Consider the following 24,891-nt stretch of genomic DNA (forward strand, 5'->3'; position numbering starts at 1 on the left):
ATGTACTATGTATCCATCAGCAAGGCTGATCAAAGTTGAGTAGTTATCTTAAATCAGGAGCTGTATAAAACTGCTGATGTGAAGATATTGTAAATGACCAGGAATTTAAAGCATGACAAATAGAGTTAAGACGTTAATCGGGATTCATGAGGTAAAAAATAATGTGAATTGTGTTTCCTTAATTTTACCTTGTAATGTTATTTCTTTCACCACTTTGCTTTGAAAATGTAATTTCAGAGATCGGCACCACAAACCACGAAAACATTTTGCAAAGCACATTCAATCTGTGCAATTGTGATTTTAGACTCCTTAAATAGCGTATCAGTGTTATAAAAAATAATATTAAACTGAAATTGGTGTAGTACAGAAAAAATAGTCCGTCTTATTTTTTTGCCACGATATATCCATCCGCTGCGCAGTTTGTTATGCAATGAGGCAGCAGGGCGAACAACGACCTGGGCGGAGTGATTCAGTGAGGACTACACCCAAGCGCCTGTCCGAATGCAGCGGCTTCTCTTCGTTTCCTAGACCAGAAGAAAGCCGGGACGTGACGGAGCCGGGGGGTTCTGCTTGCTGGAGGCCCGATAAATACAGCTTCTTCACTGCTTCTTCGTCGCTCAAGAGACCTTTGTGATCTAACTTGACCCTTCGTCTTTTTCCGTCTTAGAACTAATTTCACAAACATGTCCTGGCAAACCTACGTGGAGAACCTGATGGCTGATGGCAGCTGCCAGGACGCGGCCATTGTTGGGTACACGGACGCCAAATACGTCTGGGCATCTAATGTCGGCGGTACTTTTGCCAACATTAAGGTTAGTACGCTCTGTGTGTCAGTATCTTCTGATTACATAGGAAGAAAACGCCTTTTGCATGCCGGTGGGTTTCCCTGCATAGCCAGGCCTTGATGAATGAGGATAAGGCGAGCGGTGTGTGGTACACATGGTATCCGGTGGTCACAATCAAGATGCATTGGCACGTACGAACCTTTTCAATCCACCAGCAGTGTCGTACGGTTTTATCACTTGCCGCTAACGTTACATTTATTTGTAGGTAATGTTTTCGTTTTCAGGAATAACCACCAGACCAGCTGGGGAAACCAAAGCCAGTGACAAACGGTACCGCGAACTCGAGCTAAAGCTAGCTTCTACTAGCCCTGTCTGCCTGTGATACCGGTCAGACAAGACGACCGAGGCGGACAAAGCATTACCGATTTCAATTATTTATTTTAACCTACTCTTCTTTTATAAACCATTACTCTTGAATTTTGTTTCGAGTTCATTTAATTTAAACATACAACCCTACAAAAACAATGTAACGGTAACATTGATTAGAAAACTACAACTCGCGGTTAGCTCATATCAGGCCGGTCATCCTCGTTAGAAAAATCATTATCAGCTAACGCTAAAAGCGCAACACACTGACGCTAATAGCGCAACAAGAGCGGTCCTCGCATGCGCACTTCTCTCGCTTGCGTGCGGTTGGTCTTTCTCTTTTTTCCTACCGTGTTTCTGTGAATCGCACTGCTGCTACCGCCCCTTATTTTCCAAGATGGCGGATACACTCCCAGTTTCTTATTCATTTTGTTCATGGAAGCCGATCGAGACGTTTAGTGTCGGTTAACCATTAAATAAGCTGTCCACCTTTTGTCTCTCTTTGCGTTTTTGACTTACTGCACATACACTTGAGTTGATTGTAGCATTTTAAAAAATCTAACTTTGCTAAACCGTTTTCTCCGGCGCTTCCTTGAGCCTCCATTTTATCTGTTAAATACATTATAAGGCGATAATTAAAAATACTTGTGTGAAGTTGATTAGCCGTAATGTGAATCTTACACACGTGTCTTTGTTTTTAGAGGGATGTTAGCTATAAAATGGTAACCCATGCTTCATTCGAGAGAACTATGAACGAGTTGCTGCCTGGGAGTGTCTGTTCGGGCCACCGGCTCAGAGAACCGTTTAATGAAATGACATATTCCTGTCCCTCTGGAAGTCTCATGTGAAGCCAGAGCTAATTGCCTTCTTACCAGCTTGCTCTCGGCGTTACCCTGCCTGTTTTTGCCTAAACCCTATTCGCTGTATGAAGCAGAATCTGTGAAACTGCAGTGCTGGTTCACATAGCGTGGGCTCTCGGTGGGGGGAAAGCCGATAACTCTAATGAATCCACTGACCGGGCCTTGACTCGTAGCTAGCCGCCATGCTAACGGTGTCTGAGTCAGTAGAAATCCTGTGAGTTTCCAGTTTTGTCCTGAAGCGTTTCATGAGCCATGACTGTGCAGTTCTTGAGTTAAGGGGCGATGCCTTTTGTTCTGCAGATTGGTTCAGACAGCTCAGTGAAATGCATACTATAAACGAGAGGGTTGTGGAATTCATATTTTTATTATCATGACTAAAAGCACTTTATTTTATGTACCAGCTTGATTAAGTGATAGATTAATGTCCTTAAACATGAATCAATTGTGCATTTGTGAAGTTTGGATAATTTTGTTAACTGAAATGGGCAGTTTATTAAACTTATACATTCGAAAAAAGTGAACCAGTATTGAATGATAAGCTGAGCTATTAATCATGAACTGTACAGCCCTTTTTCTTTTGTTGAAATTCATCATGTCTGTACCTAAGCAGCCCCTTAATACATTTTACACTGTTAAACAATGGAATGAACCTCTCTTCTATGAACGTTTTGGATGTGACCTTACATGAGAACCAGCATTGGATGCAACTAGTGCAAGGAGGGAAGAGGCCTTCAACTAGAGTCTGAAGCGTTATTTAACTCCATCATTATTCTGCCCAGATGTCAGATTTCAGTGATGACCCAAGAGCTCAGGTCAAGGTATTCTATAGATCGTCTCAAATAAATGGGAAACATATTTAGAGACTTGCAACCCATGTCAGCCAATTTGCTTAATCTGTAACCCAAAACTAAGAAATGCTTGTCTTAAGATGTCCATGGTACCTGAGAGCTTTGACAGTGTGTAACCTCGTAATGTCTCTTAAAGCCACACTGGAGAGCTGCGTGCATTAATGCTGTGGTGTCTGTTAAGAGAATCATAAAAGAAACTAGCTTTGTTATTCTGCTGAAACTGTCCATATGTCCAGTTTTTTAAACGTATTGGTTGACAAAGATTTAAGAGATGTAGTCCTACTTTTGTTAGTGTCTAAATCCCTTCAAAAACATTAATAGCAGTTCGCAACAATGTATGAGATGTGTTTTACGTGTAATTTTGTAATTGTGTTTATCTGAAAAGCAATGGTTAGACATGTTCTTGTTGCCCCATAAATCATGCAAAATCTCAGCGGGGTGTCCAGAACTTGTAATGGCTCTGTATGGCGGTGCTTGCAGAGGACAAAGTATTTCCTTCTGGCTCCTAATTTTCTCCTTTTATTATTAAGAGCTGTTTCTCAAAAGGCTTCACAGCACCTACATGCTGGTTTAGTAAATCAGAAGTCTATTCAAAGAGCATTAGAAAACCGCCTACCAAGGCCAAACGGAAAATAATACAGTGTTTGCCAGAATGAATCAACATTTAGCATTTTAAGAGATTTACCTAATGTTCTGATTTTGTGTTTGCCTCTAGCTTGAAGAAATTGACATGCTAACAGGGAAGGACCGTGTGGCATTCTTCACCAGTGGGATGACCTTAGGCAATAAGAAGTGCTCCGTAATCAGAGACAGCCTCCATGTCGACGGCGACTGGACAATGGACATCCGGACAAAGAGTCAAGGAGGAGAGCCAACATACAACGTTTCCGTAGGCAAAGCCTGCAAAGGTAAGCGCCATGTTCAGTGCCAGGAAGCTTTCGGTAGCGCTACAGTGACAGCAGAGCCGCTAGTTTAGCTGCAGTGGTAGAGCCCTGTGTTGTCCGTGCATGTGGGATAGATCTTGAATGCACCTTTCCTCAATATATGATGTACACAGGTGGTACTGACAGGGTATTTGAATACAATTTGATTATGATGGGGAACAAATGCATCTCAGCTAAATGTAGTCTTGATGAGTAACATGTTTGACTTTGAGCTAAGGTCATATAAAGAGGTTGGGTAAAATGAAAGTACCCTTATAATACGACCTATTAGTTGGTTATGCTAATACTTCAATGACATATAGCTGTGTTTCAGTTTAATCATAATGTGCATGACATGTTGGCATTGGTAATAAAGTCTAGACATCTTACAGATTAATGAGTAACATCCTAAATAATTGATAACGTGTTTCTCCCATCTCCTTATCGTTTGTATCCGTCTTATCTATTGGTTGCCAGAGGGATTTATTTGCCCCTGGCGTATCAAAAAAAAATGTAATTGCATTATGTCCATACTCTGTAGAAAAGATTGCAAAAAAGTAGATGCACTTCTAAATCACACTGGCTACTATTCAGCCCTTAACCTCAATAAAGTCTCATAGTCAAATTAAGGATTGTCACTTCCACTTGTCGGATGCTGTTTACCACAGAGGTCACAGCTCGCTCATTCATATCTGAATGCCGATTTACTTAAAATTAACTAATTCATTGAACAAATAACACCATTTATGAGCTTTCCTTGTTTTTAAATCCTTGAATTATATATATATATATATGCGTACAGATTTATTCTTGCAATGACCGGCTTTAAAATCCTACCCGTAACTGTGTAAACGCTAAATGTGCCACGCCTGAGAGTTGTGCCAGCCATCATGCTGCCTGTATGGGCCCCGGTGCCCTGTCCCCCACACTTAACCCAGAAACTACCCAACCTTAGAGGTAAGACTGTAACTGGTTCCTGTTCTCTGCTCACCGGGCTCCCTCTCTGGGCCGGGATTTCCGTAACTTTCTAAACTGCATGCCCCTTCCTCTTTCCTGGTTAACACACCCTACCTTCAAACGTATGACTCGGATCCCCTGCTCACACACATCCCCTCTACTGTCGGTGAAGACGTGTTCAGGGCTTTTACATGTATTGAGGAGAGGTACCACACGCATGCTGCTGTCTCTGCATGTGTGCCGCTTTAGTCACGGTCAGTATCGGTCAAAGCTTAACCTTCCCGGTCTCTGCTGCTGGCGTGGTGTGTAATGATTACAGATGAAACTAGCCTGTTCCAGTGGAGTGCAGTTATCTCAAAAATGCAAATGAATTCTTAGAGCCTTGGGTTTGTCCCACATGCAAACACCCGGTCGCTTATCTGAAATGTGCAAAAGAAGTGGATTTTGCAGCATTTACGGGAACCAGTGGGTTAGCTTTGACCAAATTATCAATATTGCTATATCTGGTAAAGACGTTCAATCAATAAATGGTGTAGCATGAGCACACATTCTGAGGCCAGAGTGTGATTTGGATTACATGCTCCTTTCTTAATCAAACATTGCTCCACTCTTGGTGACAGTCAGAGGAGTTGAAGATGAATACCACAGCTCTGAGCCTCTGCTTGAAGGACTGACTCACAGCTCTGCATGCATCCTCTACTTTAATTCTCCCGCTGTGCTCACCCTGTTGTAATGTGTGCCGTCTTCACCACCAGCAGCACTGACAAGGAAATGAATGTTGGGACTCGATGCAGCCGTCAGACCAAAGTGCCGCTCTGGTGTCTGTGCCAGTGTCCTCCTCTGTAGCCGCCCGTCCGCCTGCTGCTTTTAGCTCTTCTCTTTTCACTGGTGGGCTCTCCGCACTTTCTCTAAATGTCCTTCTGTCTCTTTTCTTTCAGTCTTGGTCTTGGTAATGGGCAAAGAAGGGGTCCATGGAGGCGGATTGAATAAGAAGGCATACTCGATGGCAAAATACTTGAGGGATTCAGGGTTTTAGATTAGTTATCACGTAGCTTAAGTGTCGAGTTGCGGGAGGTAAAAAAACAAACATAGGAAAAGGAAAACAAAAAATATAAAACTTTGATAAACGGACAAAAAATTAGAATTTCTGTCTAGCCCATGTTACTCCAAACATCCACTTTAGACAAAATCCCAGGAGCGTTTCTGACTTAGCGCAGGGCTCAGGCTCTGTCCTCAATGTAGCCCCACGTAGCAAGGTGGCAATAAAACAAGTCTATTTTGCAGTCCTGCTATCACCATGTGTGTTCATTTCTTTTGTTTCTTCTTTTGTGTACTCTAGCATTGGTTTTTGTCATGGGGAAGGAAGGTGTCCATGGAGGGCAGCTCAACAAGAAAGCATTTCAAATGGCTGACTACCTGAGGAAGTCCGGATTCTAAAGCAGCCTACACCCCGCCACCTAGCAGCTCACCCTCACCACCCTGTTGCATTTCACACTTCTTCCAGTCCTAGTTGGTAGTTACTTTTGTTTTTCTGCCTTCTCTGCCCCTTATGTTACCCCAACCCCCTCCTACCAAAAAAATGTTGAGTTCCTCCCCCTTTCTGTTGCCACATCCTGTTTACTCAGAGCAGGCGACACTACAAAACTCACAGGAGACTCTCACCATGATCAAACCCTACACAGCAACCAACCTGACCCCTCCAGATCCACCGCTCTGTCCTGAACACATTTTATAAAAAGGGGGGGGCGTGTATGGGTGGGGTGCTCGGCCCGGCTCAGCTGACGACCATGAGCTGGATTTGAAAGCGTTTTGTCGTCCAGACGCTGGCTGGCAGCCTCTCCTCCCGTCATCACAACGCGAAAACCCCATGGACATTCCACAGTAACAATGGCTCAGGCACTTAATACTGTTTTTGTTTGCCAGCTCCTGTAATATATTTTCTTTTGTTCTGAAAGGCTGCCATTTTTGGACAGTAGATATCCCAGCATACAACCATCTGGAATGTGTCCAGTTTGAATTTCTTTTTCTTTTTATAGGACCAAGTGTAGTCAAAGCTCGGGTGTTTATACAATTGCTCTAAACCATATTAAGGATGACTGCTAACTCTTTTTGATGAAAGAAACACTAACCAGACAATAATACTTACTATGGTTAAAAAAAATCAAGCTACAGGGGAGGTAAGGGTGGGAGTATCTGAAAAAATTCTCACTGCATTGTTTCTTCTTTTTTGTTGTTTAGAAAACAAACGACTGCATTTGTACAAACCCATGCTGTGTTGACAACTACAAAACTGTGGAATAAATTGCCTTTACTGTGTAGTCAGCTGAGCTCTGGGGTATCACAGTCTGTCCGCGCTCACTACTGCTAACTGTAACGTCCAACTGATATTAAAAACAAAAAAAACCCTTTTAAAAGTAGAAATGACACTCAACGGGAGATGGGATTGGTTGGAACAAAGACGCCTCTGGTGTTCTTGTTGAAACTTAACTGCAGAACCTGTGTATCCTGTGCCATAATATAGAGATCTGTTGCTGTTGTAAGATGGATTTTACCCACTGTCCACTAAAGAGTCATTTCATTGGCACTTTTTATCATTTTTGTTTAGCTTCAGCTCCACTGTTTAGGCCTTATGAGATATGTGTACTCATAAAAAAACAACTGTTTCAAGTCCTGATTGCTGATTTATGTTCATTTCCTTTCTCCTCACCACTTTTTTTTTTTCTTACATCTGGGATAGTATCTTTAATGCATCTGATTTCATATGCATAAAACCAAGAAATGCCATAAATTGATTTATCACCTTGTTTACAGACAGATCAAATAAATTTATTCCAACCAGATAAACGTTTTCTGTTCTTTTGTTATGCTAAATGCTGCCTCTTTTTGGGAAGGAATCACTTAACATTTTGGGAAATGCACATATTTGGCCCGATGAGAAGATGAACGCCACATTGAGTTTAAAACAACCTTTTTCAATTTTTTTTCTGAAGTCACAATTTTTCAGATTCGAGTCAGACTAATGGGTTGTGTTTATTCAGATACCGACTGAACTCAACTTTGAAGCCTACACACTGATGTCCGACAGAATGACGAGGCAAAACAGCAGATTAAAGATTTGTGTTGTGTCTTTTTGCTGAAATAAAAATGGGAACTACAGATGGCAAATATCAACAAAAGTCCCAGCCAGACACACCAGGGGGGCTTCAAACCCCCAGACGAGCCTCAAAACGGCTTCCTAATCGAGAAATCTGTGTATTTTGACTAATGAGCCATGTCAGACTTTTTTTATCCTTTAATCGTGTTACACTGGAGCCTATATAAGTCCTTAAACATTGCAGCTGTACATTTTGAGAGGGGTTCAGAAAACAGGTGTCGGAAGCAAAATCATTGGGATCTATGAAGGATGGATGTCAGATGAACAGCTGTATTAAATCCTGTTTTCACTGTAATTAAAAGCTGAGGAAATCAGAATTATTCACCATAAGTTTCCTTGTCAAGTGTCATTTTCATTTTATTGAAGTGAATTCATATCAAGAACAGACACATGAGCAGGAAAACACTAACAAGACAAAATACAACTGAAAAAGGCAACAGGGTTTATAAACAAAAATCAAGCCGTGATATGAAGAACAAAAAAAGCGCATTTACTATAAACTGTATTAAATGAGATAGGGTCGGTTAAATGTGTTTCACAAGGCCTATCCACCAATACCGGCGTGTGTTAGGATTGATTGGTCTGCAGCAGCCAGAAGAAGTTTCCCACAGGCAGCGTGGACATAGTTTCCACTCTAAACAACGTGACGTCACATGGAGAGGACATTCCTAGCTATGAGTTTCTCAAAATGGTTTGGCTTCAGTCTGTCTCAGAGTGATTGGTAACAGATTAACCGTGGCACAGAACAGACGGGAGCAGTTTGGCTCCTCCATATATCAGGTTAGAGATAAATTGGCAAACCATACTGCTGTGGCTTAAACTGTTTCTGTAGTTCTTATTTTTACAAAAAGGATGCTGCATAGCAGTTGTTGGAGTGTCAGTGTAGTGTAAGCATGTATGTACAGTGATGAACCTTCCCCTTCATCATGTAGGGCAGAAGAATTTCAGAGGTTAAGATGCAACTTCTTGTGATTTCTACTTTTTATATACATAGTACTTTTACTGAACAAGCGTGATGTTTATGGGATTTTCCCAATCCGTCTATCATCTTAGACTAAACAGTACAGTATAAAAGTCTACTGTACATCACCAACCTGCCACTCCCTGGCACACTTCATCAGAAATCATGTTAAAAAAAAACTTAGATATGCATTTGAACTTGTAAGGACGATACGATACAATGTCTTGTAAGCAGTGACAGAAGAAACTTGAGAGATGAATCTGTTTCGTGACCCTCCCCCCCAATGTCTCTGCAGCTGAGATGTTGTGGGGGGGAAGGGAGGGGAGGGGGGGGGGGGTTTAGTGCCAACATTCAGTCAAGCTTGGGGCAGGTCGTGCTCGTGGTCTTCGGAGCAGGGCTGCTGCATCTGCACCACCACGGTCTCCACGGTGACCTCTTCATCGCTGTCGCTGCTGTCCAGCTCGTCGTCCTCGTAGTCGGAGGACTCAGGGTCCTGCTCGGAGCGCGAGGCCCCTGACATGGTGCCGAAGGAGTGGGCGCTGGTGGAGGCCAGAGAGCGCAGCAGCGGGGTGCTCTCAGACACCTCCTCGTTCTCATCGGGGCCGCTCTCCCCCTCCTCCGAGTCGGAGTCAGAGTCCCCCTGCGACGGGACCACCTTCTGCTTACACACGGGACACGTCTTCTTAGTTTTGGTCAGCCAAGGGTCCACGCACTTGCTGTGGTAGGCTGTGGGCGACAATCAGCAGATGGTGGTCATTTATTTGAATGAAAAAGCAAGTTAACAACCTGGTTGCACTTGAAAAGACCCCTTGAAAGATAACGTATCTCTTCTTTGCAACACATCCATTGAAAATATAATGTTTAAATGTTTTGCATTCACAAATTCTGCCTGTGTAGCTTATTTCTGTGCACCAATGTCGGCCAAAACTATTCAAAACACATTAATGAGCGACACTGGGTGGAGGGTTTCTTCTTTATAATAAGCATTAGCATCGTCATTTAGTTTTAGTGGATCCCAAACATACCATCCTGCTGCCATCATTTAACTTTGGGCTGATGGGAATTGTTGAGGAATAAGAAGAATAATGGAAGACGTGTCGTTTGATAAATGAACAGTTTTAATCTTAAGCAATGCTCTCATTGGTTGGCCTGTGTTAACTTTGGCTTCGTGTGTCACACGCTTATCAAAGGTAAATGGCTGATATACAGTGCGGGATTCAGACTCACCATGAGAACAAGGCAGGACTCGGAGCTTGTCACCTTCTTCATATTCGTCCAGGCAGATGGCGCACACATCGTAGTTGTCCCCTGTGTCGAAAAAAGTGTAGAAATCCACCATGACTCATCCATGAAAATCTAGTCTAATAACAGTAACTCATTTTCAGTTATTGCATGTCTCATGTTGGATTACATCAGGTAACATCAGTAGAAGTGAACAGATAAGTGACAGTCCAGAAACGGGGTGAGTCCAGTTTATTGTTAATGCACAGAAGATTTGGTGATTTAAAAAAAAATGTTTCCTTAAAATCTTTGATGTCGGGTGGGTCCATGACTTATCTGGCAATTAGGGACTTCAGCCGCTTTATGAGTCTTATTTCCTTAAATGTTTTAAATTGTGTCACTTTAATCCCAACCCTGCAGGAAGAATCACTGCGCTGCATTTCCTGACGTTACAGGAGGTATTCCTGTGCACTGAAAGCTCAGGAATTTATCAACGTACTCCCTTCCCCATTCCTCAGCGTTCTTCTCATTTTCCCTGCCTTCCTCTTCCCTGGCCGGCTGCAGGGAGGGAGGGAGGGGGCAGGCTGTGGGTCGGTCTGTTTATATAAGCTCTAAATGAGCATGTTTTCCCCAACCAGGCTCTCTGTGTCCGTGCCAGGGCTGCATGTGACCGTATAAGGATGGGGAGTCACATCGAACCCCTCCCCACCTCCTCCTCTTCCTCCTCCTCTTCCTTTCCTCTCCCAGAGTCAGCAACTTCAAGGCGATGTTTTCAACTCTGCTGCCTCTCAATCTTAACCATAATCATTTTTATAGTATCTCAAACCTTAATGTTCACTTCCCAATTGAAATACAGCTATTTCTCTATATTTACCAAGTTAACTACTTTATTATTGATTGCCTTTTATCTACTGTGTCTCTCTTGCTGTAACGCTGTACATTTCCCTACTAAAAAAGGAATTCTGATTCGGTTTGTACCCCTTTCAAACATCGAGCGTATTCCTCTCCCAAACATCACTCTTACTATCAACCCCAACACCTGTCCTTTTTTTATTCAACATAACGCAAAGAAGGCCTCCATCTTCTCCTCTCTTTCTGACTGCTGAACGGTCAGGGTGAGGCAGAGGAAACGTCTGCAGGTTTGGGTCCAGCATACACTCAGGAAATGCTGAACTGTGGCGCTATTCTGAGTGAAGCAGATGAGAGGTTCAGAGGCGTCTGAACTCAGGCACCTTAAAGGATAGATCTGTTTTACAACTACGGTCTAACGGTTCGGGCCAATATTCCTAATAACACAACCCTGTCAGAGTTAACTGGTTATATCTCGTAATTCAACGACAAATGTAGAAAAAGAAATGGAATGAAATAAAGGAGAAACAAAGCTGGTGAAAAAGAGGTACTCAGATCATTTACTTAAGTATAAAATAGTATTAGCATCAAAAGATACTTTAAGTATCAAAAGTACTCGTTATGCAGAATGGCACTTTCTAAGCACCAGATATTTATATATATTTAAATTGAAATGATTAATTTATTTGAATGACTTCATACACTACTGTTTAGATAACCTATAATATACGATTATGTATGTGTCCATTTATGTTCTGTTTCAATAAAAATCAGATTTGTATCATAAATCTGCAAAGAAACAAGTAACTATATATGTTAATTAAATGTAGTGGAGTAAAAAGTACAACATTTGCCAACAAAACGTAGAGGAGTAAAAGTCAAAAGTAACATAATGTGAAAATACTGAAATAAATTACATCAAGTACAAAGCTACATTACACCATTTGGGGCAAGAAATAACGTTGTAAACATCTAGTTCACTTTCCAACATCATAGTTGAATGAATAAGTATACTGGTCATAAATGAAAACACTTATCTGTCTCTCTCTGAGTGTCACGTGTTGTAAGAAGAGAAAGAGTGCCTGGCAGGCTAACACCAAAAATAAATATGTGTACTTTGACTGAACCTGGTCAACAGGGTGTCTGATAACTTTGAGTGGAGTTTCTGTGTGGTTGCATTCTTTGAAAGACGTGAGCCCTGTTGACCTCAAAGCCTGAAAACTGACTGAATCCAGACCGGGCCTCTGAGAGAGAGAAACACGCAACGCAGCGGTCAGCAGCAGAACATAACTCAGTCATAGGTCTGCTGGACGCTTCTCACGGAACAAATTACACTGTGCTGATCAAAGACACGGCTGTTGTTACCCGGTCCTCACTTCTAGACGCTACCGGCGGTCAGTAATGTCGTTACTGTGATCTGCACACATGAGCCGAGGGTCCCTTTCATGTGTGTAGAGCACCAAGTGTTCAAAAAGAAAGGAGAAGTGATTCCTAAATACAGCTGGCAGAGGATTAAATGCAAAAATAATGAGCTATAAGTGTTTTTTTATAGCTAATAAGCACAAAAAAGGTCAATCAACAGGAAGAAATATTTCAAAACATGTTGATTTCTGAAGAGCACTGTAACTATTTTAACTTATTTATGTTTGAGTTGAGACAGCTTAGAAGTTGAGTGGTAAGATGAATTTTCAAGGCGTTTCATAATTTGTTAGAAGTACACTCAACAGAATCTGGGTATCCCTCACATTTACGTTTTGGGGCCAGTAGCACGAGCCAGTGCAGCTCTGTTCACTTTATTTCTCATTTCTCAGCCAGTCTGCCAGCATTCCTGCTCTCAGAGGAACTACGCTGTCCTACTGAACTTCAGATGAGCAGGGAGTGAGCGTAGCAGAGAGAAAGAGTGAAAGCGGGAAAATAAACGACAGAAATACGATGTAAAAAAAAAAAGAAGCTTCTCCACAGATCAACTCTGCTGGAGCCAACCAGAACAGGACAACTGGCAGTGAGGCCAGCGATCTGAGAGAGAGAGAGAGAGAGAGAGAGAGAGAGAGAGAGAGAGAGAGCTCCTCTGTACTCACATCAACATGCTTCACACACACACTGCTGAGACACTGCAGAGACACTGCAGCTGCTCTGTTCTGTGTGTGTGTGTGTGTGTGTGTGTGTGTGTGTGTGTGTGTGTGTGTGTGTGTGTGTGTGTGTGTGTGTGTGTGTGTGTGTGTGTGTGTGTGTGTGTGTGTGTGTGTGTGTGTGTGATTATGGGTTGGAAGTGGAAAGCCGTGGATGGGCAGGCCCGAGTGGCTCATCATACAAAGGGAGGGACCAGACTGGAGTTCAGGGGTCAGAGGGAGAGTCCGGCCTCTCTCAGTGGAGTGGTCCAAAAACACCCCCCCCCCCCCCTCTTTTCCTCATCCAGTTTGCAGTGAACTTTGTGTGTGTCTGACTGTAACGTCTGCTTGACGCCAGTTGCTGGCCCAACTCGCCAACCAGAGGGCCGGAACGTCAAACGTCAGGCTCTCAGCCTAAGTGGGGATGACGCAAGGCTGTGCAATAAAACCCGAGCGTAAGTCAAGTTAACGGCAGAGCGGCGCTGCACACTGACAGCTGTGGCAGCTGCTATTACATAATCCTTTACATTTACACAGATCTGACGCTGCATGCTGCTGCTCAGACTGGTATTGTGCGCTAATTACACGGGTACCATGGTTTCATTAAGGCATTGTGTGCTATCCACAGACTCCCTTTGTGATAACCACCACTCATTTAGCCACCACTCATTTAGCCTGTGCACTCCCAAATATTTACATGCTCGTCTGACACTATGCCTACAACCTCTGGCCTAAATGTACACAGGAACTAGCCAATTGCAATATCCAAACAACAAGAAAATATTACACGCAGATATTTAAATTAAATATGCGCTGATCAACAGCAGCACAAAAAGGGAAAAAGAAGCTCCATAATGGCACGACTAATGGCTGACTAAGTGTTTGCAGAGTTGATGGATGGATGTCTGATTTGGACAGAGAGGAGGTGGTGGGCTGATAGATGGATCAGCAGAAAGGCTTCCTGCCAGCACAGCAGCAGTCCAGGCTGATCAGCTGGGTAACATCTTCCCGAGCTGACATCACTTTCTCAGGAAAAACCTCACACCATGTTCAAATTAAACTGTCCCTCCTCTGAATCAACCAATGCAGTAAAGTGGTTTCTTATAAATAGTGAAAGAAATAAAAGCAGCACTTAAACAATCTCTGTTATGCTGCTTATTAGTTTCCGATGGTCAGCTGTGACGCATTCATATTGACTGTTACTGCAACCAGGAAACTGAAATTACGACGGAGTCTGGGTGGAGGTTTTTTGGCTAATAATACGTTTCGCCTCTGTATTAAAAGAAATAAGTCAGCAGTCTTTTCAGTATGGTTTGTGATCTCGTGGCCACTGGAGGAACTGCAGCGTCTGATATTTGCATAATGGCTTTAACATGCGAAGTTGCAGCTTTAAAGGCAACACTCACACAGCACCACAGTGTTGCTGTTCACTACGGCTGCATCGGTTCAAAGCACCCAAAGTCCAAGCTCAGCATTATCTGTTGCAGCGAAGGCCAAAAGCGCCAGTGGGCATCCTTCACACACACACACACACACACACACACACACACACACACACACACACACACACACACACACACACACACACACACACACACACACACACACACACACACACACACACACACACACACACACACACACACACACACACACACACACACACACACACACACACACACACACACACACACACACACACACACACACACACACACACACTCACTGAACTCAGTTTCAGGCATGTTGCCCAAAATTCTTCGGGATGGGAATTGCAACAGCAGTGAGACTTGAGCGTCACAGTAGCTTGTGTGGCACTGAGCTGTCTGAAACTGAAAAAATCCTCATGTATCACAACAAGGGGCTTATGATGAAAAAAAAGGGACTATCAGCACGCAGTAAACAATGGCCGCTGGTATTCTGATGAGCTAATGTAACAGCAGCTTTGTGATTCTAGCTCGTCATTGTTTCCGTATACAGGCTCACTGGTACTATTTTGCTGCCACCATGCTTTAAAGAGTATTCCACTGATTATACATTGTGCTTCCATAACACTGTGGGGTTTCAAAATAAAATATATAATCCTGCGTTATTGTAAATATGGCAACCTTGTAATTGAAATGTTGCCACCACAGCGTTGTTTAGTACAGGTAAGGAAATGTAATCCCTTTCAGTGTGTTTTAGTTAAGGAATAATACAACTTTTACAATTTTGGTCAACTAATAATGTTTTTTCTCTCAAATCTTAACCTCCTCTTGTTATGTCTGATTTCAAAATAGTGAAGGAAACAATGCAAAACGTGGTCCACAAACCAATAGGTGACATAACATTGACTTTGTTCTCTTCTTTCCTACAGCGTGCTTCTGGTAAAGAAACAAGCTATTTCTGTTATTACAGGTCCTACTAAAGACCTTGCATAGACACTGTATAACAATAAGCCACACCCACACCACGCTCTCCTGCTGTAATGCTCAAAGCAGGAGAGCGGCTATTCGCCAAGCTTGCTCGCTCCAGAGTGCAGGGCTTAAAAGGTTATTAGGTGGAGATTTGGTGTCCCCTCATTGCTCCAAACACTCTGACTCAGCTGTCAGAAGCGCAGACGCCCTGGAGGCCGTTTCCTGGACATCTGAACCCCCTTTAACGGCCAAGGTCGACTGCAGCAGTGCCTGGTGGAAACCCTGAGTCAGAGTGGGCACCGCCACCAGATCACACAAACCTTAGAGCCTGACGGGACAAAAACAGCCATCTAAGCAGCACACGCTGCTTTTATCCGGTGTGATGCATGTGCATCAGTTTCTGCCAGGCGGGGAGGAGCAGCCCGGCTCACAGCCCCCTCAATTAGCAGCTTTGCAAGGTGGCTACTTATCATGCGCCACCCGTTGTCTATAAAGCTCCCTGGTGTTGCCCTGCACAGCTGACTGTAGTCTGGGGATTTCCAGTCTTTGAAAAGCAGCTGCTGGAGGAAACACAGCCGGCACAAAAACACTCTAAATATACAGACACAAGTTACTTGACCAGAGCACAAAGAGGACTTGCTTTGCACAACAACGCTACAGCCCGTCTGTCCCAAAACAGAGGCAGAATAAAAGAGACTGTGTGTCCTCTCTGCGATGCAACATTTTTGGGATGATATATATTCAGGAATCTTTTCTTTTGTCAGGATAATGGCCACATGACATTTTCATATTATCCCATTCATATTAATTTCCTTCTAAAATTTTGACACAAGCTGTTAATCCGCTTAACACGTGTGAGATAAAAGCAAAAATAAACTTAACTTTCAGCCCCCTTCAGGCCACTGAGACCCAGACTAAATACCAACCATCAGTCATGTGTCCAGTCTCAACAGAGACGAGCTGTAATCTGCCGCACAGGGCTATGTGGAAAAATCAAGTCCATAATAATCCTATTAGCTACAAGGTGCAGAGCTCCAGAAAGACATGAGATGCCGTAATGCATTGATGACATTTTCCTTCTGGGCCAAATCATGAGGAGCATGGTAGAGGAGGAACTAGCACCTCTATAGACGCTGAGTTACTAAACAACACGCCATACATGTACAGTGAATCGCATGATGTTTATCCCCATAGAGATGTTTGGAGAGTTGGATCAGCCTGAATATAGCCTCCATACCTTTCTTGTACTTGTGGATGGGAAGTTTCTTTAGCTGATCTTTCCTCAGCCTGCTCCTCCGAGCCCTGTGTCGATCCTGGACAAACTTGGTGATCTAGGAAAAGCCAAGAAAAAAATGTGACGGAATACATTTACGAGTGTTTACAAGAGGCAGACACATCTTTTGTGTCTACTTTGCTGAGACAGGAAAACTGTCACAAGAGGAAAAGAGGATTGAGCCCAAATTGGACATCAGATGCCTTCCTGGTGCCCAAAGAAGAGCCAATCAAACTAAACATGTAGATTTCCATATCCAATAAAGGAGAACTTGTGAAAAGAATGATTGACAATGTCTCTGAGTCCTCAGGAGAAAGTTGTGTTAGAAAGCCATTTTTACTCATCAGTCAGATTGACGACAGATAAACTATATTGAAAAACAAAAACATTTAAATGAAGAACAAATCCATCTTTAAATGTGATCCACAGTTCATTATCATGTACTTTGCATTAGCACTTACCATGAACACAACGATGAGGATGAGGCAGATTCCCACAATGATGAGGAAGGGAATCAGGTAGTATTCCAGCGGCAGACTGAAGTCTGGCATGAGGACCACGTGTCCCCTGAAAAACAAGCAGTGTCATTGTCAGGTGTTGGCTGGTAACACACTGAGTGTGACCTCCACAGAGCCTGTTTACGTCACCAAGTTATTACGGCTCACTGTTTTGGCTGCAGCATTGCAGAGATTAGTTTCAGTGTTGTTGAAAAAAATGCTTAACAGTCATTTACTGTAATGATTTTTCACATTGTGGGTTATTGTGGGGTCTACTTCTTTTCACAGAACTTCCTCTACTGCAGTAATATTTAATAGCCAATTTGGTTCACACTGACACAACTCTGCCAATACCATATTTGGTGTTCATTCCTCTGCAAAATACTCAGGAAATAACCCTCATGTATTTGGATGGTATCTGCCACACACACACACACACACACACACACACACACACACACACACACACACACACACACACACACACACACACACACACACACACACACACACACACACACACACACACACACACACACACACACACACACACACACACACACACACACACACACATTTAGTAGTGGCAAACTTTAACACTGTGACTCCTTGGAAAGGCTGAGACATTTCATTACCACCTCAGCTGCAGTGACTGCCCATCACATGATGGATCCTCTCCTATGATATAAGGTTATTACAGTGCATGCTGTCGGCATTACTCTACAATAATACCAGATTAAAGTGCTGGACAGGTTTGAGTGAAAAGCAGCCACCTCATCAGAGCCTGAGGAGGTAAACCCTGTTTTTATTTCTAATGATGGGTGGATGACTGAGATTTGGGGTCTGGACTTACCCCTTGTCATACGTGAAGTCTTCCTTCAGAGAGTTGGCCGTCCCCTCGCTCACAAACACAGAGGGAATATCGATCTGCTTCATAACATCCACTAAAACGGCCAAACAAAAGAAAACATTTGAATATATCATGTGATCTTACTTCAATGTCTTATCTGATAAACAATCCTAAAACGGTTTCAGCTGGCATAATGAATAAAGGCTATTTAAAGGGCCTCAACGTCCATTTACTTCTTTACTCTTACTCTAACCTTCTTTATCAACTGATTTACTTTACTTGGAAGTTATTCAAGGAAATTCTATTTACTTATGAAGACAATGACAGGTGGTGATCTGAAGCTTCGGGTATCGCTTGGTTGATTGACAGATAATTAGGTAGCAACATTTTGATGATTGCCTAATAATTTTGTCAATTCTTGGCAGAAAATACCATACAAAACTCACTTGTTCCAGCTATATATGGAGGTTTTTATGGTCTGTATTGAGTTTTGACTGTTGGTCAGATAAAGACATTTGTAAACTTTAACTTGGGCAATAGTGAAGGTCATTTTCTGATGAAAAAGAATGATGCTGCTACAATTTTATGCAAGTATTAACCAATTTTAGCCTGTTAAAACATTTAACCTGAATACTGTGTGATGATCTCACTCTAGAAAAGTATAAAAACACTACAAGGGAGCTGAAGTGACGGGATAAATCCCTTGATGCCGACAACTGACATCACCCAGTGTATAAAACATCAGCATGCTACAGTGCTTTAGGGCATCCTTACTTGGGTACATCTTGAGATTTTTAAATCCACTCCCCAGCTTTCCCACAGGCTCAGGGATTCAGAAATAAACACGGCAACAGAACAACATAACAAGGCAGCTGTATAAGACACTAAATGCTTTTGTGCAATATAACAGAACGAATACTAAGGTTGTGGTGACTTACAGTCATTGGATCCCATGCTGATTAAGTCATCAGAGTCTACATTGTGAACAATGGCTGCCTTGTACCCGGCTTTCTGGGCATTAAGGACCTGTGAGGAGAGAAAACATTTTAAACTGTGATTATTAAATGGATCATAGTTTGGTGCAAACACCTGGTGGTTATTAGCAGGCTAAACTCAGTTGCTGCCGTAAGACCAGAAACGGTCCTCAGTGAAGGCTGTATGTGTGATAACAGGGGTTCTGGGGCAGATAATGTGACCAAATCTGATTTCCACGGTGAACAGCAGCATCAAACCACATTAAACGTGACATTGAAACCTGCTGTGGTTAGAAGGGAGAGCTCCCTCTGATTCTGAGAGGATTTCAGTGAGGGTTAAAATACATCCTCCAATCTGATACGTACAATCTATTTGATAACATTAGCCTTACACATGTAGCACTTCCAGTTCAAGGGTGCTTTCTTCTGCCAATATTAACTCATTTATCATCTGGCTTTGTAAACTGAATTCCTAAAAGGACATTAAATATCAGTTTCCCGCAGTAGCAGTCTGAGAGGAAAAAAAAGTTAAGCTTTTCTATGCAGTGTGTGTGTGTGTGTGTGTGTGTGTGTGTGTGTGTGTGTGTGTGTGTGTGTGTGTGTGTGTGTAGCTGTTATTCTCTGAATGGCAATTCTTTTTGATCTGTCAATACATACAGTATATTATACTGCACGAGGCTCAGAGCATTTTTTTCTTTCTTTTTGGAAATTACACAACACAATTAACTTGCAAATGGATTCAGCAAGAAATGTACTTTGTTAATTTAATAGTGATTACTTGAATGTAATGAGATGCAAGATGCAGGAGAAATAAACACACTGCATGTATGTGAGGCTGTTTGATGACTATGATTATTTGATTTGCAGCAGATTAAGAAACAAAGTATCTACCCTCAATATAATTCAAAGACAAGTGTCCAATAACCCTTAAAATCTTCAGTACTAGAACATAATGCTGAAGATCCTGAGTCAGGATTTAAACAGGTCTTTTCTGCAGCAGGGGACCATGTAAGCTGCGTGATGGATGCAGGGGAAACTGAGGACCTTCCATCTGCGCGGCTCTTACACACTACAGTATCCTGTGCAGCCATTGTTGTGGATGATTGCCCCCAGCAGATGTGTTGGAGGAAATAGGATGTGGCAATATATATATCCTGGACTGACTCATTATGTGTTCTGACACACACAGAATTATCATTTGGATAGTGAATACTCCCTCTGAAATTGAGGGGGGAAACACTTTGTATCAGATAATTTAAATGTCCTTCAAACTCATTTAAAATAATGGGAACAAAAGCAGCCATCCTGCCAACTATAGACATAACAACATTATTCCAACAGTGTTCATTTGACTGATTCAAAACTAAAAAATATTTTGATTTGATTGGTGATAAAACATGGATAATATTTCACACAAGGCCAAATTAAGCCATGTTAAAGAAAAATCATCCCTAAAATTTAAAGCCTGTAACAGAAAAAGCTATGTCCCTCACATATATGCTGTCTTTAAGGGCCACAGCTGAAGAACATCAGCCTGATAATCTAACTGAGCTCACATCTGTTTAATTCATTATTCAGTATACATTGTGTTCATTTTATCCAGTTCCTGTGTAGAACGGGAGATAATGTTATTTTAGAAGATATCTGCAGATTCAATGGCTTTTTCACAGGATGATAACATCCTAGGCTGGTTCTTAAATCCAAATAAAAAGCTCTGACTGTCTTGTTTGTTTCTCTAAACAGAAACCTCTATGAGAACACAGTACTTTTTTTGAACCTCTGAAAAGATGCAGACATCTTAAACCAGGGTAACACAATTTAAAATGTAACCAATACGTCAACAGTAGAAATCTGATTTGTAATAATGTAATAATAAGACATTTGTAAGATATAGGCAGAAAAGACACCCTTAAGTTTTGTGGCACACAAAAAAAACTGACCTGAAAACAGATTAATAACACTTAAGTACAATAATCTCAGATTTTCTTTCTTTAAACCACATGTATGTGAAGCCGCAGAGGAAATGCTGACGTTAATTATTACTCAGAGCTATTATAAATTAACACCTGACCTAAAACCAGACAGTGATGTGTGAAAGTGAGTAAAAAAAATCAGTTGAGCATGGGACACACACTGTGAAACATATGAAAGTCATCCACTCTGTTAAATTATAGAAGAGGGTCCCTCACACTAACTTGAGCAACCAGTGGCGCAGTGTGTTAGCCCTGCAGCTCAGACAGGCGTCTCTATACCAGCATTGTACTCTGATGTGACGCAAGGAAATCCATTTAAAACCTGTGAGGGGTTAGCAGTGTGTGTGTACGTGTGTGTGTGTGTGTGTGTGTGTGTGTGTGTGTGTGTGTGTCTGTATTGTGGCCTGCATGGATGGTAATACAGCACAGCACTGTCTTTTGTCTGTTCCTTGTCATTGTAATTTTATGCACAGGCATACGTGAAGCAGCGTGTATGGCAGCCGCAGTATTGTGATCCCATGTGTTTTCTTGTGAGGGTGCATTGTGTGGAGGTATCAATGACTACTGTGTGCGTCTTGAGGCAGGCTGTCTGGATAACACACTCAAAACAAAAAGTCTGGATGAGTTTTTGTACTGAGGGAAAGAGAGCTAGGTGAACATGGATTTCTGTCCATGATTTTAAGTGTGTAAGTATAGCTTTAAAGTAAGGAATCTCTGTCTGTCTCTATGTCCTTTGCATATCTCAGGAGCTGTTCGTCATCTTCTGCATTGGTCATGAAGTCCTATTAGATTAACAAATGATGTTGTTAAAAGGCTGAGCCAATGAATCAAGACAAGATATTACATTTGAGGAAATTATTTTAAAAATGTTGTAACCAACAGGCAGACAGAAAAAGCATAGCGCTCACATAAACCCACTTCTAGTGTTAATTTATGCAGGATAATTATTATGACTTATTATTTGACTTGTGCATGTAGTTTGATTTGCTTCATGCTACGCCTCAACCTATTGGTGATCAAGGTTATTGGAAATTAAATCATGGGAAATGACCTGAAACCTTTACGATCACTAAACGGCTGCGCTACCCACTGCTACTGCTACCTCAAAATATCAAGCAGGAAACTAGTTTTGAAGCTGCCACAGGCCAAACATGGGCCAGCTGTGTATACTACGGGTCATTAGTGACCCAGTAAATGTGTCCTATGATAGAAGACAAACAGAGGTCTGCTACCCTGCTGCTGTGTTAACTCTCAGCAGATTGGCCTTGGGTTTAGTTTAGTGTCTTTCGGGGGGATTTTACAGTAAGAGGAGCCATTTTGGCTGCAGGCGGTCTAGATGCCATAGTGTGGTGCGGTCTGTCTGCCTGGGATCTGCAGAGGAATTCAACCTCTGCTGCTGGCTCACCCTTGTGTTTGCATGGGCAAAGATAAGGACATTCAAGGCATTCCTGGGACTGAGGAGAGGGAGGGAAAAAAAGAGATGGAGGACAGAAAAAAAGAGAACATGAGATGTCAACCCTCTACAAATAGATGAAAATAGAAAAGAATGCGAGTGTGTTAATATAAGCACATTAAAACTGTGACTCGTGTTTTACATCTCAACTCTGTGAAAGTCTTGATTAACAAACCCTGAAACAACTTTAAGCAGACATATATAAGACCAGTTATGTTTAGTATTTGGTTATAAATAAAAGTACATTCTATTATTTTTATTTCATGTCAACACTTCAGGGAAAATATCACTCAACACTAGTGATTTGTACTAAAATACTTCTGCACAGAGATTAGAAAAAGAATAAAATAATTTGGGCTGCTCTTCTACCATCTGTAAATAATCATGCTGAGCCGTATAGCGCCATTCCCCTTGTCAATTTAACAGCCTTCATTAAACCATTTAATTGTCGTTATCTCTGTGGGACCACACAGGATCCCTGCTGCTCTACTCCATTATACCCCTCTAAACACAAACAACTCCATTATGATAGTGTTGTGGGGAAGATATAATAAAACATATCTGTTAAAAAGAAGATGGTGTTCCTTAAGCTCCTTATTTTAAGAAAGATGACAGAGCTGCATTATATTTGTCCAGTTACTGTGGGAAACCTAATGGCTAAGTGCCTTATCAGGGCGTCTTGACATCATGTGCCGCCATTAATTGGCTTAACCTCTTGCGCTGTTCTCTCTTTGTCACTTTTTCTTGTACCATCAGGCGTTAGATTCAAAAGAAAGTGGAAGCATAATGACCATCTGATGCTTGTTTTCTCATCGTGGCACCCTGTGGTGTGCAGACCAAAATTTGACTTGGCCTGCAGCACTGGCATTATTGGTTTCATTTATGAGGTCGACCAATTATGGATTTTTAAAGTGCAGATTGGACTCACATTTAATAGGCTTTAGTTTTTGAAGCTCTACATGTGTGCTTGACAAGCTCCAGCTTTTCGTCAGGAGGTTAAAAACAAAGTGTGCCATACAGTAAAGGCCCCACGTAAAGAACAGAAATGTGCATCAGAAAAATGGATGATGGATAATGATAAAGCAGCAAGTACAAGCAATACATTCTCATTGTTATCTCAAAAACATCTGACAATGTTAAACATCCATGTTAACAACTTCCTGTCTGCAACATCGGAAGCACATTTCTAAATATAGACCATTACAGGTTTGAGCAAAAGGTGAAGGGGCTGACAGATGTTTTTGCAAGTTAATCACAAGCAAGAATCTGCGAGGAAAAGTGGAAAACTCTTTTCACACACACTCTTCCAGTGTAAACACAACATTCAGCATGTTTAGACAGCAACAGTGCCCGCTGCAGAAGTTGCTGATATAGTTTGCCCATTCAAACCTGCTGAACTGTGACTCAGCATTAAGCACCGTGAGGCCTTGAAGAGTCTACATGCCCATAAGAAGGTTGCAGCTGTTAGGAAGCCAACATTGTATTTGCACCGAACAGCTTCCTGTAGATGTGTGGGATTGAATGAATGTGAAGGAAGGTGTTGCTGAGAAAAAAAAGAAACATGTTTACAAGTACAACATGGGGGGAAAAAAAGGAGCATTTCAAAGTAGTTTTCCACTACAGCTCACTGAGCTATTGATAACGATGTGCATGTGCGTGCCGGTGTGTGAGTTTGTGTGTCCGGACCTGACTTCAATTGGTCACAGTTGACTGGAGGTGTGTAAACGGTGGCACCTGGAGCTGCCTGACTCACTGCTGCTGGACTTAATCATTTGGATCCCAAGGAGCAGGACAACCCACTCTATAAATGTGTTTGTTATGGGTTTGTATTCGATTCGAATCTCATTATACATTAATGTAATGTCATAGATAAGCATTATCTTCCAAGAGATCATCAACTCCTGGTAAATATGCCAACACACACAGGTTATATCTGCCTTTCCTGCCTAGTGGCAGTAAGACTGGTGCTGTGGACAATCTGCTTTACTAATATTGCTGCATCACCACTGTGTGTGTGTGTGAATAATTACTGCATCTTCAGTCCTGTGTGTATCTGCTGCCAACACTGCACCCTCTATCATGCAGCTGTAACACATTGTATCTGCCTCTCCTCTTCCACTGACATAATTTCCTTCACAAATCCTACTCCTTTTTTCTCTTCCTCCCATTTCCCTCTGACCCACTGTCCTATTTCCTCTTTCATCAGTTTTTTCCAGTTTTACGGTCCATTTATCATCCGGCCTCCTGCCCCGTGGAGCTCGAGCAGTATGAATGACCTGCGTGCAGACTGTTGCTGTCACTGGACGGCATTTGCATAGAGCAGAATTTACCTCAGCTTTGTGTAAATGAGTCGGAGCAGCACACCGCCCTGAAACAACATTGAAGTATATATATAATAGAGAGCGTCACTGTATTTTAACAGAAGATCAACATTTTGGGAATT

At 42.1% G+C, this 24,891-nt stretch overlaps 2 protein-coding genes across 2 annotated transcripts in view; one reads left to right on the plus strand and one right to left on the minus strand.

Moving 5' to 3' along the window:
* Nucleotides 1-480: 480 nt before the first annotated feature.
* On the plus strand, nucleotides 481-7,583 carry LOC134869594 (profilin-2-like). Its single transcript, XM_063891353.1, has 3 exons — nucleotides 481-812; nucleotides 3,575-3,767; nucleotides 6,079-7,583. Exons 1-3 carry the CDS (start codon nucleotides 684-686, stop codon nucleotides 6,174-6,176), a joined length of 420 nt encoding a protein of 139 aa, XP_063747423.1. The 5' UTR covers nucleotides 481-683; the 3' UTR covers nucleotides 6,177-7,583.
* A 641-nt stretch (nucleotides 7,584-8,224) lies between these two features.
* The window catches only part of rnf13 (ring finger protein 13), a 37,267-nt gene continuing 20,600 nt past the window's right edge, over nucleotides 8,225-24,891 (minus strand). Inside the window, exons 5-10 of the mRNA XM_063891349.1 lie at nucleotides 18,987-19,074; nucleotides 18,052-18,142; nucleotides 17,163-17,268; nucleotides 16,666-16,759; nucleotides 10,082-10,162; nucleotides 8,225-9,580 (exon numbers count right to left, since the gene is read on the minus strand). Coding sequence (XP_063747419.1) covers nucleotides 9,210-9,580; nucleotides 10,082-10,162; nucleotides 16,666-16,759; nucleotides 17,163-17,268; nucleotides 18,052-18,142; nucleotides 18,987-19,074 — 831 coding nt within the window. The 3' untranslated portion in view covers nucleotides 8,225-9,209. The remainder of the gene's footprint in view (nucleotides 9,581-10,081; nucleotides 10,163-16,665; nucleotides 16,760-17,162; nucleotides 17,269-18,051; nucleotides 18,143-18,986; nucleotides 19,075-24,891) is intronic.

The sequence above is a fragment of the Eleginops maclovinus genome, chromosome 9, assembly GCF_036324505.1.
Source record: "Eleginops maclovinus isolate JMC-PN-2008 ecotype Puerto Natales chromosome 9, JC_Emac_rtc_rv5, whole genome shotgun sequence".
Classification (NCBI taxonomy): Eukaryota; Metazoa; Chordata; class Actinopteri; order Perciformes; family Eleginopidae; genus Eleginops; species Eleginops maclovinus.